This window comes from Balaenoptera borealis (genome assembly GCF_965194805.1).
Source record: "Balaenoptera borealis genome assembly, chromosome: 6".
NCBI lineage: Eukaryota > Metazoa > Chordata > Mammalia > Artiodactyla > Balaenopteridae > Balaenoptera > Balaenoptera borealis.
The window spans coordinates 15,242,363-15,258,203 of NC_138863.1; the positions used below are offsets into that span (position 1 = coordinate 15,242,363).

The following is a 15,841-nucleotide window of genomic DNA, read 5'->3' on the forward strand; positions in this document are numbered from 1 at the left end:
CATTGTGGTGGCTTCTCTTGTTGTGGAGCATGGGATCTAGGCCCACAGACTTCAGTAGTTGTGGCACGCAGGCTCAGTAGTTGTGGTGCACGGGTTTAGTTGCTCTGCGGCATGTGGGATCTTCCCGGACCAGGGCTCGAACCCGTGTCCCCTGCATTGGCAGGCGGATTCTTAACCACTGCGCCACCAGGGAAGTCCAGGAATGTTTTTTGAGCAATTCATCACCCACTTCTTTTCAGTGAATTGAGCGTATATGTTTTTACCGTCTCTCACACCAGGAACCATTTCTCTGTTGGATTTACAGTAGCCATTTCCTCCTAAATAATTAAACAATTTTGAAGAAAAAAAAAAAATCTAGACCATCAAAAGTGAAATGACAGAGCAGTTTTCTAGGGACTATGAAAATGTCCCAAATTTTCACTAGTGAGGGCAGTACTCAAACTGCTGGTTTAAAAGGGGTGGAGATGTATGGCAAGACAGTCTCATTTGTTGTACTGGGAGAAAGTATCTTTTAGTTCCTTTTCTTTGCCAGGGGCTGCTTGGAACATGAGAGAAAAGGTTGCCAAGGGAGTGTACAAGGTGCCCTGATAGCACAGAGAGGGGAGTGACAGCTGCCACTAACTTGTTTCGTAACATTAAGGAAAAGCCAACACTCTCAGCCTCACGGTTTTGTGTAGGCAAGTGTATCTTCCAAAGTGGAAATGGAAGAGGAATCTCTACTGGATTTCAATATGCCTTCCACAGATTCTGTCTGACCTGCGTTCCTGTAAGAGTAGACAAAAGTCTACTAGCTCGTGTTTTTGTGCTTGACCTTATCGGACAGTTTCTTATGCTAATGTGGACTTTCTGACTGGCCATCCATGTCGTGAGGCTGTCAGGCTGCCCGGTGAGGGACTCAGGCACCCTCCTCCTCAAGTATGAGGATTTCCACTCTGAGTCAGACACAGTCCTGTTCTTAGAGGCTGAGCCAGTCACTGCATTTATTGAATTGTGAGATCTGAAGTTGCTGCAACATTTAAAAAAATTAGTCATGACTCGAGGGACTAAGCTGATTTATCCCTTTTGTTGGGCAGAGTGGCGGTGTCTTTGGAACGAGAAGTTGAATGCAGACTCTGCTGTGGGGTAAATTTTCAGCTTTATTATAGCAGGGAAGTCCAGTAGAGGCTGTACTGAAGCTATCAGATCGGGCTGCTGTGTGAGTAACTGGTTGGTTTCAGTTGTTCTGTTTGTCTTTTCAGTGTGGAGGAGAAACTATCAACAAAATAGTAAAAAATTACTTCAGAGGAGCAGTTGTGAATTTCTAGTCTTCATGCCCAGAAATGCAACTGTATTTTGCAAAGTCCAGCATTCTGGCTTTTTATTAAACGCAGATTGAATTCTGCCATCACAGTTTATTCCACAGTGGTCACTGAAACTGCGAGGATGCCTAAAAGCTCACAAAAATGGCAGGAGAAAATGCATCATGGGGTTGAATCTAAGTTTAAAAGGAATGATAGCCTAAGAAGGAAGACTTACTTTGGTTTCGTAAAGCAAGTATATAGGGTGTTTTAAATTTAGCATGATACAATCATCCAGTTGTCAGTTTGACATTTATCAGTAGAGAACCCCGATAATCATACTGCTCTTTAGTTTTAACTACTGCATTTTAATAATTTTAAAACTGCTGGGTTTTAATAATTATTGTATTGCTCAGGTCGTTCCTGCGTCTCCAGAGCGTTGCTTCAGCCCTGGAACAAGCCACCTTTCCTCTGTCCCCCAAATTGCTGCTTAAATAGTTGCTAAAATTTCTCATTCTCCCTGAAGCTTTTCTAAATCTGAAAGATCTACTTCTTACCTTGCCTAGTTTGGATATGGAAATCTAGAATTTTTTTTAAACTTTTAAATTTAAAGTTAATTTTTTTTAACTTTAGTATATTTAAGATTCTTGTTCTTTTCTCCTCCTGGGACCACCATGGCCGCATAGAACAGAGCTAATTCACTGTTCTTTTATGATTTGGTTTGTTCCTTCTGTTTGCTGTCGGTTTGTACCTTTCATGTATCAGTCTTATTTTGTAACCTGCTAAACTCTAGGGATCCAGTCTTTGTAGTTTTTGGTATAATTCTTTGCTTGATATAAAGCTCAATGAAAGCATTTTCATTATGAGCTTGTAAAATACTTCAGCTCTGAGAAATTGTCCATTAATTCTACAGCCATTAAATAGTGGAAGATTATCTCACATCCATATGTGGAATGTGGCTTTCTGAAGAGAGCTTATGTCATCAGTCTAGATTAGTTTAATTTTACTACTTCATATTTTTGGCATGTAGAATTTCCAATTAATAATCCAAAAAATATGGGTGTAAGGAACATTGACATTAACAGTATTTGAAGTAGCATCATTCACATATGTGATGGCATCTTAACTGTGTGAATACCATCATTTTTAATGTAGAAAGTTATTTTAGTATGTTTGGTTCGCATAGTTAAGATCTGCTAACATGAGTATAATGTGCTCTGTCATGCATTGAATATCGTATTTTTTTAATAGATAAAAATCCATTCCAGGTTTATGTTAACGAAATAAAAGCCAACCCACAAGGATGTAACTTTTTCCTTCATGCATTGAGAAGGTCATAGATTTTTCCTCACATTTGTTTCTTGGCTTTCAGCATTATTTAAAAAAAGAAAAGTCTTTACCTCAGTGCCGTAATATAGAAGTGTTTTAAGGAAAATTGTTCTTAGGTTTTATTATGTTTGTTTTTAAAATTGAAAATGTATTTGTAGTATCTTTAAGAACTTTCACAAATATGTATTAAGAGTAATTCTGTTGTTTTCACGTTAAAAAAAATACACACATATCCAACTTCTCCCAATTCCTACTCTTAGAATTAGTTGCCAGACATTCTATGCATATGCATAGAATGTATGTTTCACATTTCTATATATAGCCACAGATACAGGTAAATTCTTTTTAGTGTTTATACAAATAGGATTATGCTTTTTCTGTCCTGTACTTTTTTCCTATGAACACATTCTGTCCACCTCATTCTTTTTAATGGCTGCATAGTATCTCATTATATGGATATACTGTAATTTATTGACTCAAACTATTATGACGACTGTTTAGATTGTTACCAGGTTTTTGCTAAAATATGTCTATTGTAATGAATATCCTTGTACCCTTATACAAATATGTGTTTTTAGAAATTGAATTGGTCAGTCCATTGGTATGCATATTAAATGTTTGCTACCTTGTCAAATTCTCTTCTAAAAAGGATTTTTTACAAATTTGCACACCTACCAAGAGTGTGTAAAGGTTCCTGTTCTCCCATATTAGATCTAATTTTTTAAGGTCTGTGTCTTGACAGGATTCTCATAGCTTTTGTGAATCATTGGGCCTACTCTGAATTTCTTCTGAAGATAACTAAAATTTGTAATATTAGCTATACTAGTCTCATGGCTACCAATATTAAAGAAATTTGTTAGATGGAATAGACTAAAAATCAAGGTGATTTGTTTCCTTTTCTGAGCTTGGCCAGGCTATTATTCTCAAGCTCAGTATCAGCCACCAATTGCCCTGGGAGCTCTGTTGTTTCCCCAGTAGGGTTTCTCCTAGCATCTTTTTTTTTCTTTTTTAAAATTTATTTATTTTATTTTATTTATTTTATTTTTGGCTGTGTTGGGTCTTTTTTGCTGCATGCAGGCTTTTCTCTAGTTGCGGCGAGCGGGGGCTATTCTTTGTTGCAGTCTGCGGGCTTCTCATTGCAGTGGCTTCTGTTGTTGTGGAGCACAGGCTCTAGGCACGTGGGCTTCAGTAGGTGTGGCATGCAGGCTCAGTAGTTGTGGCTCTTGGGCTCTAGAGCGCAGGCTCAGTAGTTGTGGCACATGGGCTTAGTTGCTCTGCGGCATGTGGGATATTCCTGGACCAGGGGTCGAACCGGTGTCCCCTGCATTGGCAGGCAGATTCTTAACCACTGTGCCCCAGGGAAACCCTCTCCTAGCATCTTCATTTGGGCTTCTCGGTGAATGTGAGAATAGAGATGGAAAGCTTCTCTTGAAGACTCTTATCCTTTTGCATTCTGTGCCACTACGATAACATTGTCTAACACCCCTAATTTGCTTTTTAATCATTGGTACTTTGGTGAGAGAGAATCTACACTAGGCTGTTCGAAAAATTTGAGTTGTATGTGATAGTCATTTACTAAGGGACATCACATATCACTTTTTTTCCTTTTTTCTTCTTTTATAAAATCATTTGGCATGTTCTTTCAGCTTCCAGAATTGTAGCCAGCCACCCCTTCTCTGGGTGGTTTACATCAGCCTCTCCGGGCAGTACTTTGAAGTCTGTGAAAGACACTGGTAATTTAGGCTGACATACTTGGCAGGCCTATTTAAAAAGCAGAATTGTTTGATGGCATGACACAAGAGGTCTGTTAACTGAGTTATAAAGAACTGAGGCATTTCCAACAAACCCTAGTTTTGGCATGAAATTTAAATAGTTCTTATTTTGCGGCATGCAGTCAGTGAACTTCCTGTGATGTAATATGGTCTCTCAGTGCAAAATACTAGGAAGTGGGAATTTTATTATGCCTAGCAGTTTCTCCAAGGAGAAATTCTGGGTGGAACTGAGTATGTGGTTATTTTCTCTTTTGATTCAATCCAGCTAATTCAGAGGGAATGTCTTAGCAAGATGTGAGGAAGCAAGTCTAGAGGGAATGGTAGCACTTGGGAGAGATGTGAAAAACCAGCCAATCAGTGGTGGGAGCTGGGAGGGGGCACCTAAATAATGTATTTAATCTAATTCTTATGGTGGGTTTAGTATAAAGCCCTAAAAGTCAGTGGCCTTTCCTTAAAATACTGCAAAATTGAGTTTAAAAATATATAGCTCATTATTGTATATGCATGTGCTGTAAACATCCTGAAACCTTTCTTGAATGGAGTGTAATTTTTTTTAAGTCCTGTATTTTTTATTGTAACTTCATTATTCTGATCGTCAAAATCACTTAATTATTTTTTTTTTAATTCTAAGTCTTTAAACCAGATGTTGCTCCTCTTATCAGAAAGGCAAGTTTTACATAATTTGGAGATCAGGACAGAAGTATTCCAAGGCAAAGGTTACCAAAATAGAGCTTCCAGTTTGTGTTGCTAAGCTCTCTGAATGATGGCATTACTGTTGGACCCTTCTCTCACAGCACAAATGGGACTACAAAGTGGTTTCAATACGTGTCTGTGTGTTAAAGTGAAAGCATGTGACACCAACAAATGGGTACCACATGGCAGAGATACCCAGGAGCAAGTCCGTAATATGAAAGGGATAAATTAGTTTTGTTTCATTTCATTTTTTTCCCTTCAAGGGAAGGGGGGTGGGGAGAGGGGTTGAGCAGGGAGGGAGAGGGAGAGGAGGGGGAGAGGAGTGTGAGTGAGTGTGTGTGTGTGTGTGTGTGCGTGTGCGTGTGTGCGCACGCGCTCCTACGGAGCAATCAGGCCCCTCATTTTAGTTAATGCACGTGGTTGATTTAGTGACGTTCGATGCCTGCCTGGTTTTAATATTAATCTTTATTCTGACACCTCCGATTATAGCTTTTAGGTACCAGATTACTTTATTCTTGCACATGGAAATGATGGAGAGCGGCAGTGGCACAGTACTCACTTTCCGACACCAGCTGGCTCTTGTGCTGACTTAGAATGTGGCCACTGTCTTGTCCTGGCCTTGTTTAATGATTTTTTTTGTGTATGCTTAGCTTCCTTTCCAGGCTTTGTTCATTTATTCAGAAAATAATTGTTGAGGGTTTAGTCTGTGCAGGCCTATGCTGGCTTTGACCTCTACCCTCTAGGGATACCTAGAGTGGAGTGCTTTGAGCATAGTGGGTGCTAAGAAATGTTACATGGCAAGAACAGTTATTTCTCTATGTATGTTCAGTCCAAAGTTTAACTCAGAATGTACTTCCCATGAGTTACAATACTGTTGAAGGCTAGAAAGTTTAGTTAACTGACTTCTAAAAATAATTTATTTCAGTTGCTTGACTACAATTCTTAAATATGAAAACTTTTGAAAATGAAAACATCTGTGTATCATATCAAAAACATTTCAAGAATGCACATCTTTGACTATATTAAGAATATATTCATACATAAGCTTGCCCTTATATTGTTTATTTTCATCTAAATCCTTTAGAGATTTAGAGATTTCATCTAAATCCTTTAGAGATTTAGAGATTTCTACTGTATAGTAGAGAGGGCATGGATTTTAGAGTTAGACAGTGCTGGTCAAATCCTGGTTTTGTAACTTATTAGCTGTGTAATTAATTACAGTTAGCTCCAGGCAGTTAGCTTGACTTTGGGCAAAACCTTTCTGAACTTTTGTTTCCCCATCTTATTTTCCCTATCCACTTTATAGGTACAATAAAACCTAGCTCACATGATTGTCTTGAGAATTAAGATGACAGATAGGCTGATAGAAAGATACTAAGTTCGGGAAACTAAGTTTCCCTTTCCTTTTACCCTATTTATTGGCCAACTTTTATATTACTAGCAGTAAAGTACAGTGTTTTAAAATACTCATTTGTTTATTTGGATATCTGAAAGGCAAAAGACATTCTATATTTTGTGCAAATTATGGTACGGGAATAAGTCTGTGGAAGAACTTTTGCTCAATACATGCTAATATGAAGCAGCTTTTTATTTTCAGTTTGTTCTCCCAGATAGACATTAGTTTGTTCTTTCTCTTTTCCTGATTTGAAAGGCAAAACGAAGCCAACATTCATTCATTGTTTGTGTAGAGCAGTGGTCTCCTCCAGAATTTATTAAAGGGCCACAAGTGTATCTACCTGTTAAAAAGATAAATGATCTCCACTGAATTTGAGTCTGTCTTTGTATGCTATGCATTTCTTTCTTTAAAAATGAGTTTTACTAAAAATAGAACTACCGTACGACCCAGCAATCCCACTACTGGGCATATACCCTGAGAAAACCATAATTCAAAAAAGAGTCATGTACCAAAATGTTCATTGCAGCACTATTTACAATAGCCAGGACATGGAAGCAACCTAAGTGTCCATCGACAGATGAATGGTTAAAGAAGATGTGGGACATATATACAATGGAATATTACTCAGCCATAAAAAGGAACGAAATTGAGTTATTTGTAGTGAGGTGGATGGACCTAGCGTCTGTCACACAGAAGGAAGTAAGTCAGAAAGAGAAAAACAAATACTGTATGCTAACACATATATATGGAATCTCAAAAAAAAAAAAAATTCTGACTAACCTAGGGGCAGGACAGGAATAAAGATGCAGACGTAGAGAATGGACTTGAGGACACGGGGAGGGGGAAGGGTAAGCTGGGACGAAGTGAGAGAGTGGCATGGACATATATCCACTACCACATGTAAAATAGATAGCTAGTGGGAAGCAACCGCATAGCACAGGGAGATCAGCTCGGTGCTTTTTGACCACGTAGAGGGGTGGGATAGGGAGGGTGGGAGGGAGACACAAGAGGGAGGAGATATGGGGATATATGTATATGTATAGCTGATTCACTTTATTATACAGCAGAAACTAACAACATTGTAAAGCAATTATACTCCAATAAAGATGTTTAAAAAAAATGAGTTTTAAATTTTTGTAACCATCACTACGGATACAGAACCGTTCTGTCACCCCCAAAACCCACATGTCCCCACGTTGTCACATTTTTTCCCCCACATCTAACTCCGGGCGACCACTATCTTGTTCTCTGTTGGTATAGTTTTGCTTTTTCCAGAATGTCATATAAATGGACTTATTTTGTCCACTTACATTGCCTTTTAAGACTGGCTTCTTTCACCTTCATGTCCTTGAGATTCATCTAAGTTATCAAGTCTCCCTTATTGCTGAGTAGTATTCCATTGTATGGGTGAACCAGTTTATCTGGTCACCCGTTAGAGTTCACTTGGATTATTGCAATTATTTTTAAAAAAATATTACATTGTGTAGGTTTGTCCTGATTTTCAAAGTAGAAAAAATATACTAATCAAGGAAAAATGGGAAAAAAAAATATTCCTGCCCAAACAGAACCTCTATTAACATTCAGGTATATTTCTTTACATTCTTTTTCCTGTGCATGGAGTTTTTTGGCTCGTGGCTATATTTACATAGCTGTGATTCTTCATAAATTGCTTTTTTTTTCATGTTTTAATTGTGATGTGTATATATGACATACACAGTTTAAAAAGATTATAAAGCAAACACTAGTGTAACCATCCAAGTTAAGACCCTTCCCCATCAAAACTACCTTCCCTTTACCTAGAGCAATCACTATCCTAACTTTTGTGATAGTCATTCCCTTCTTTGCTTCATAGTTGTCCAGCCTGTGTATATTCTTTAGATAATATAATTTAGCTGTGACTCTTTTTGAACTTTGTGGCCTCCTTTTTTTGTTTTGTTTACTATTGTAAGTATTCTAGCTCTATTATGATAAATCTTCATAAAGATGCCTTTTAGCTGCGTAGTATTCTGCTGAGTGATTGTGCTGTAGTTTATGTAGCCATTTCCCGATTTGGGTTGTTTCTAATTATCACTATTGGAAATAATGCTTTATGTAGAAGTAATATCTTTCTACATGAATCCATTTTTGTATTTAGAATTATTTCTTTTGGATAGTATTGTGAATAAAAGAGTATGAAATTTTAAGGCTCTGAAAAATGTTGCTAAATTCTTTACCAATTCGTACCACAATGAAGCCTTACTGTTCCTGGGCCAGCACTGAGGGTTTTCCACATCTCCCCCAAGTAAAAACACCTCAGGGAATTTAATGATTGAAAAACCATCTTATCTTGTCTTTCTGAGGTTGATTGGTTCTATGTTTTCTAATTGGTTTCCTTTTTTGTTGATTTTGCTTGAGTTTATGTTTTGGGGTAAATCAGCTTCTTAAGTGATGGTCAGTGTAGCCTTGTGACCAGTTCTTTTATTTTTTTCAGATGTAGGTGCAAGAAACTACAGGCATCTCTGTGCTGTTTATTACAACAAGAATCCTGGGTTTGAGATAATCCATGGGCTTCTGGACAGAATCATGCAGCTACTTGATGTGCCTCCTGGCGAAAAGAAGGGAGGATATGTGATCAAAGCATCAGAAGGTGAGACAGATCAGCCGAGTCTAGAGTCAATGATCCCGTAATGAAGAGACGAAGCCCTATTTGTGATAAAGTCTTTTTGGTTTTGATTTAGGGGGGAGGTGAGAGATAGAGCTTCATATCAATTAATTGTCAGTATTTTCTAGAAATATCCTTTTTCCCTCCAGCATTTTGAGAAGATGCTTTTCAGAGCTCTTGTAGTGCCACACAGTATACTTTTGTTCCAGCTGAGTGCTGGTAACCCCTAGTTACTGGCAACATCAAGCCATGGCCAACCCACAATCCAAACTGGAAGCTGAGAGAACCAAAACTCATGACTTGTGCTCAGAGCCTCCTGCCTGAAGCCTTTAAGGCAAAAGAAGAAAAAAGAGAGACATTGGAAGTTAGGCTAACTAAATTGTATATATACCCCTAAAATGCTAGTTTCTTGTTGTCTGAGGAATTCTGAAATTTTTGCTTTTCATATCCCTATAGCTTGAATCAGTATTAGACAAGAGATCCAGAAACAACTTCAAAGAAACATTTTAGCACTTTATTTCCACTGTTTACCTGACAATTTTATAACTTTATTTGGCATCTTAAATTTCTATTGGAACGTTCACTTTTTTAAAAGTGTTATTTAGCAGTACTTGTAGTGGCGTGAGGTTTGGGGGGACATAGTTTTGTTTTCCCCTAGTTTTATTTTTCTTAGTCCTCAGAGATGGTTTTTTATTGTTGTTTGTTTCAAATTTTTTTTTTTTTTAATTTGGAAACTTCTTTGAAAATGCAATAACCCTAAATATATGGCCTTTTTAGGTTGAAGATTTGTGGAGTTATCTTTTTTTTTAATAAAATTGAAAGATTAAATATTGCAGGGAGTTATCGTTTTCTACCACATCTCTCATTAGTAATCATTCAGTGAAGATATGTGTGATGCTTATAGAATTTTAGAGTGTTGGAACTGGGTCTTAGAGTTCATCAAGTCCAGTTCCTTGATTTGACAAGTGAAGGAGCCAAGGAGAGGCAAGTTAAGTGAGTTGGGCTGGGTCACACATGGGGAACCCAGGGCGCCTGCCTCGCAGTGTTCCTTCTACAAGACCAAGTTGCCTATCTTTATAGTGGCTTTACATTACTCATTCACCAGTTGACTCTTCTAGAATTTCTGCTTTAAGATCTGGTCATCCAAGTTAATGGCAACCTGAAAGCTGATGTGACACATTTTTTTTAACCTTCTATACAGAGTCTTTTCTCAGAAATTTTACTTCATATAGAGATTAGCTGAATAAAAATCTGTTTCCTGAAACAGATTATGCTATATATATGAGATATAATTTTTTTTCTTATTTGAAAGGTTGCAGAGAGCTGAAATGGTAAATTGGAGCATAATTTGTTGTGGATATGATACTTTTATATATAACTTTTATATTAATGATGCTTCTATAAACCATAAACCAGTGTCTTAATATAATGACTCTCCTGCCTCAATAAGTTCCTTAGACATATTTCTCAGAAGCCTCTAAGTTCCCCTGTCATGAGACAGGCTTCAAGAAGACAGAATAAGCAGGACACAGATCCTGCTGTCAAGGAACCTACAGGGGGAATGACCACTGCATACCAGCTTTCACAATAAGCTGGTAAGGCGAGTGCCTTGAAGTTTCCAAAGAGCGAGATGGTGTGGTTTCTTAAGAGCATATGGGAAAGCGTTAGTGAGTTTCTGGAAAGTGACATAGGCCTTCGAAGGAATAGGTGGGAGACAGGGGAAGCAAGGCAAACTACCAGAGCAAAGGCAAAAATGATGGGAAACATAGCCTAGTGCAGTTTGGTTTGACTACAGGGTGAGGAAGAAGCTTGGGACTACATTTAGAGTCCTGAGTGCTAGAATAAGGAATTGTAGCTAATTAGCTGGAAAATATTGAAGCTGCTGCTGCTTTTTTTTCTTTTCCTTAAGTGAGTGATGTGATTAGATCTGTACTTTGAAGGGATTAATCTGGCAGCAGTATGTAGGTTGGGCGGCATGGAGAGTAGAGGGGAAGAGAATGGTTGAAAGGTGTTATAGTGAGAATAAGGACTTGACTTTGAATGTTGGCCAAGGCTATACCAAGGAGAAGACTGATTTAAGAAACTTTATGAAGGTAGAAGCTACAGCATTCAGCATTTGGAAAAGTTCCACTTGGAACCTTTTATGCCACTCGGAACCTTTTATGATACAGCTCATATGTGTTGATCTTTTTTTTAAGTTCTATTTTCATCATTCTAGACCTATGATATTATAATTTTAATCCTTTTATATTTTAGCACCAAAACAATATAATACTTAGTACTTAATTTCCCTAATATGTAGATGTCTATCATTTTGGCTTGGAGTGTGTGGGTGTGGGTGTGGGTGTGGGTGGGTGTGTGTGTTTTCAAATTAGAAAATACATTCATAAACTGTAACCACTTACGATGTGGTTGTAGATCTTTACGTTCAGTTTTTTAGGCCAGATTGTTACTGGTGTTGGATTTTGTATGAGGACAGAGGCCATCTTGTGTTTCCTGTTGAATTTACTTTGGATCTCATAATAGAAATTGTAATGTTATATTATATTTTGATTATCTATTTTGATTATGTAATGACAAATATGATTACCTTTTTTTTAAATGGTTAAAGAAACCAAGACCTAAGGAAGTGGCTTGTCAAAATAAGTCAGCAGTAAAGTTGGTGTAAGTTCTTCATCTAAAATTTAATATGTGTATATATATATATATCTCCTAAGTAAATCTCTACACAGGAATTTGGTTGCTGGGGCGTGTTTAGCTACATCATTTCCTCAGATTTATTGTTATTTTGCATAAGGCTTTTTCTGCTTCAAGAAAAGGTCTTCAGAGTATCAAAAAAGTCAAGAAGAAACAGATTAAGAGCTACCGTTTCCTGGCATTCTTGATTACTGAGTTGTCTTCTATTACTCTGGCATATGGTTTACCTTTTAATAATTAAAAGTCCCTGGTGGCTTTGCCATTATAATTGAGCTAAGTCTGTTCACCAGAGAGTCTTGCTAATGTCAGTCCATTGGTAGATATACCTAATCTCTCTCTGTCCTTTCTAATGAACACCACTGACTTCCTTTTGTGCTGCTTTGTTTGGTGGTAGAGAGTGGAACAGAACTTGATTCCCTCTTGAGAAACTTGGCCCTGTCCACTGTGAGAGAAGTCTGGAAACTCATTTCACTGATCATCACATTGATCTCAGGGAGTTGTGTAACCTGGCTTCTCATGCAGACAGCAGCCCTCTGCAGCCCGTGGGTCTCTGAGAAGCACTCCCAAGTCCTGTGAGTGCAGCCGCAATTAGAAGCCATGGTCACTTAGTCTCACAGAGTTTTTATTTGCTGAGCGCCCCTGCAATTAGGAACACAAGGTGAGGTAGAATGCCGAACTGCTGATAGAATAAGGGCAGTCGTTGAGTAGAAGAACGTTTAACTTTTTAACAGACTGTAGAGCATTTTGAGCGCTTGGAACAACTCATGTTTTAGTGGCATTTGATCGGATCATTACAGCATATGTACACGCTTTTTTTCAGACTTCTTCCCCTTTGTTTTTGTGGTTTGTTGCAAACTAAATTATGTTAAAATGCATTTATCCTTTTCAAAACCACTTCTGGGCAAGGAAAATTCACAGCATTTTTGTGTTTAGAACAGTTATGTGGTTCCTGGTCAAATCAGTGGCGAAAATAATTTCTTAGGGAAGGTAGTAGGCTTTGTGTGCGATTGGCTGCATTGACTTGAGTGTGTATTTTTTCCCCTTGAATTTGTTACTATTTCAGTTTTGTTTATTCACAAATCTATGGAAAATGTCAGTTTAACCTGAGACAAGATTCCTGATGGAAAAACAGAAGTTTTAGTACTTTGAGTTTTGACAATTCTAATTTTCATGCTGCTCAGAATTCATTTTGTGAAATGAAAAATAATCTTGTAAGTAATAGGCACATTTAATCCTGCACCATATGTACCCACAGAGGTTATTTAGATACCTTCTGTTACAGCATCACCTAATGATCATTGACTTGACCTGTAGGTCATGACCTTTTTCCTCTTTCAGGACACCTGTGAAAGATTTCAGATGCTAAAAAGTATGGGTGAAATTGTGATGTCTCCCTGGCCTTCATACTGGTTTTTAGTGTAACATGAGCTTGGAAATATATGAGAAGAATATGTATTGAACAGCTTGCTGGAGTAAAGGTGTTCCCATTTATGGTCTGATTTACACAAAAGTCTAGGCTGGAAAAAAGGGGGATCTGTATAGTGTCTCCACGTTTTTAGTTACCATCAGCAAAGACATTACTCTGTTAAGGCACCACGTTTAAAAGAAAAAAGGTTTGGAAGTTTTTAAGCTTCTGACCTTATTACTCTGTGTAAAAAATGTCCTTAATCCTCTGATTCTCTGGTTTTTTTCGGTGTTTGAGGGAAGCTTTCAAATACTACAGTTTTTGTTACCTTCTTTGAAGGCTTTATTAAGAGCAATATTAAACACGTCTGCAGTGATCACCACACGTCAGAACAGCGGGATGACATGGGTCCACAGTGCCCGTTAAAGCCTCAGCAGTTATCGTGATTCACGTAGCCCTGTATTGTTCCTGAGTGTGTTTTACTTCCTTGCCTCACTCTCTCTTATATGTATGAGGCAAAGTTCTCTCCACTCATGCTCACCACCTCGTGCTTTTGGTGTGCCTTGGTACCCACCTGACATTTCAGTACTCAGTGTTGGAGTGCGTGTTCCACAGCAGGTCCCACTTGAATGACTTGGTCAGCTCACTTTCCCATCTGATAGGTCTTGTAACACAGTGTTTCTCAACTTCTTTTTGTTATCTCTCCCTTAAGGAACCTTTTAGATCTTTTTCCTAATTGTCCCTCCATAAAATGTTAATACCACTGGTATACTGCATATTTATTATGTACTATATGTATAGCTTTGCTTTATACATAAAAAGTGTAAACCTTATTTTTAAAATTCAATTCAGGGTTAAGAATAAGTAAACATTTTTAAGTTAAGAGTTAAATTAGGGAGTTCTGGTGGCCTAGTGGTTAGGATTCCAGGTTTTCACTGCTGTGGCCCAAGTTCAGTCCCTGGTCGAGGAACTGAGATCCTACAAGCCTATCGGTGCAGACAGAAAAAAAAAAAAAAAAAAGAGAGAGAGAGAGTTAAATCAAAAAACTACTAACATTTAACTTTGTTATCTGCTGCATAGGTTTTAATGTTACATACTTATATAAATTGTAGTGCATCAAACTATATATGCCAATTGGCAATTAATTTAAATATATAACTGTAACCAAAAATTTAAAAAAACCATTCAAAACCCACTTTTCCAGCAAAAGTAAAACAATTGAAAAATTAATTTCTTAAAAAGTCATTTTTAGTGAATTTTAACTTTTCCTTGATAAGAGAAGATAACTTTTAATTAGCTGGTAGTCTGATATTGCTGATGTTTTTTCTTTCCAGCACTTGATGTAGTTAATGATGTGTTGAATAATAACTTTTTAAATTAGAAACTGTTTTTATTTAATTCTCAAAGCCTGAACTACGCAGGGAAGCTCTCAAGAGCACACATGAACAGAGTCCACAAGGCAGCCAATGGTGATTCCTGGCACATGCAGGTCATCTCTCAACATGACCTTGCAATTTAGCACTTGATACAAAGTCTTGCAGTCACTGGATCAGAGCTATCTGTCGCCATAGTCGTGGAGCGCTGATCTTGCGTACATTTGCTATGTTTTCCATGTCAGTGCTGCTCCTGTAAAGCCCAAGACAACCCAGTGAGACGAACTGAATACTAAGGAGTACAGTTTTGTTAAGTAGGGTTCATCTTTGGAGGGCTCCAAACCACTGTAATATAAGATTTTTTTCATACCCCCCTCTCCCCAACCAAGAACCAGTTTTCATTCCCCTTTGAGAATGCATGCTGTGACTTAATGCGTACTTTGGAGTTGTTTCAATTTAACTGTATGTGCTGGGCAAAAGAGAGAGAGAGAGAAAGGTATTTTTATTTAACACCTTGTACTCCTTTTTTTCCTGCTTCCAAACTAGACCTTGGCTTCCGCTGTTCTACAGAAAAGGCTATGGCCCAAATAAAAAGAGATGCAAAAGAAATTCATTTCCAGTTTCAAGGACCCAAATCCTGAAAGTTGAGAGGATTTTTAGGGTGATTTGTACTGCTCAGGTTTTTTTTCCCCCGATTCTTTTCCATTATAGTTTATTACAAGATACTGAATATAGTTCCCTGTGCTATACAGTTAATCCTTGTTGTTTATCTATTTTATATATGGTAGCGTGCATCTCTTAATCCCATACTCCCAATTTATCCCCACCCCCTTCCCCTTTGGTAACCATAAGTTTGTTTTCTATGTCTGTGAGTCTGTTTCTGTTTTGTAAATAAGTTCATTTGTACTATTTTTTAGATTCCACATGTAAGTGATATATAATATTTGTCTTTTTCTGTCTGACTTACTTTACTTAGTGTGATATTCTCTAGGTCCATCCATGTTGCTGCAAATGGCATTATTTCATTCTTTTTATGGCTGAGTATTATTCTACTGAATTTATATGTCACATCTTCTTTATCCATTCATCTGTTGAGGGACATGTAGGTTGCTTCCATGTCTTGGCTATTGTAAATAGTGCTGCTGTGACCATTGGGGTGCATGTATCTTTTCGAATTAGAGCTTTCGTCTTTTTTGGATATATGCCTAGGAGTGGGATTGCTGAATTATGTGGTAATTCTATTTTTAGTTTTTTAAGA

At 37.6% G+C, this 15,841-nt stretch overlaps 1 protein-coding gene across 5 annotated transcripts in view; it reads left to right on the forward strand.

The window, feature by feature from the left end:
* Window positions 1-15,841, forward strand: part of FARSB (phenylalanyl-tRNA synthetase subunit beta) — a 65,883-nt gene that overhangs the window by 36,673 nt on the left and 13,369 nt on the right. For all 5 annotated transcript variants that reach the window (XM_082396810.1, XM_082396812.1, XM_082396814.1 and 2 more), the window contains one exon: window positions 8,938-9,093. In XM_082396810.1, coding sequence (XP_082252936.1) covers window positions 8,938-9,093 — 156 coding nt within the window. The remainder of the gene's footprint in view (window positions 1-8,937; window positions 9,094-15,841) is intronic.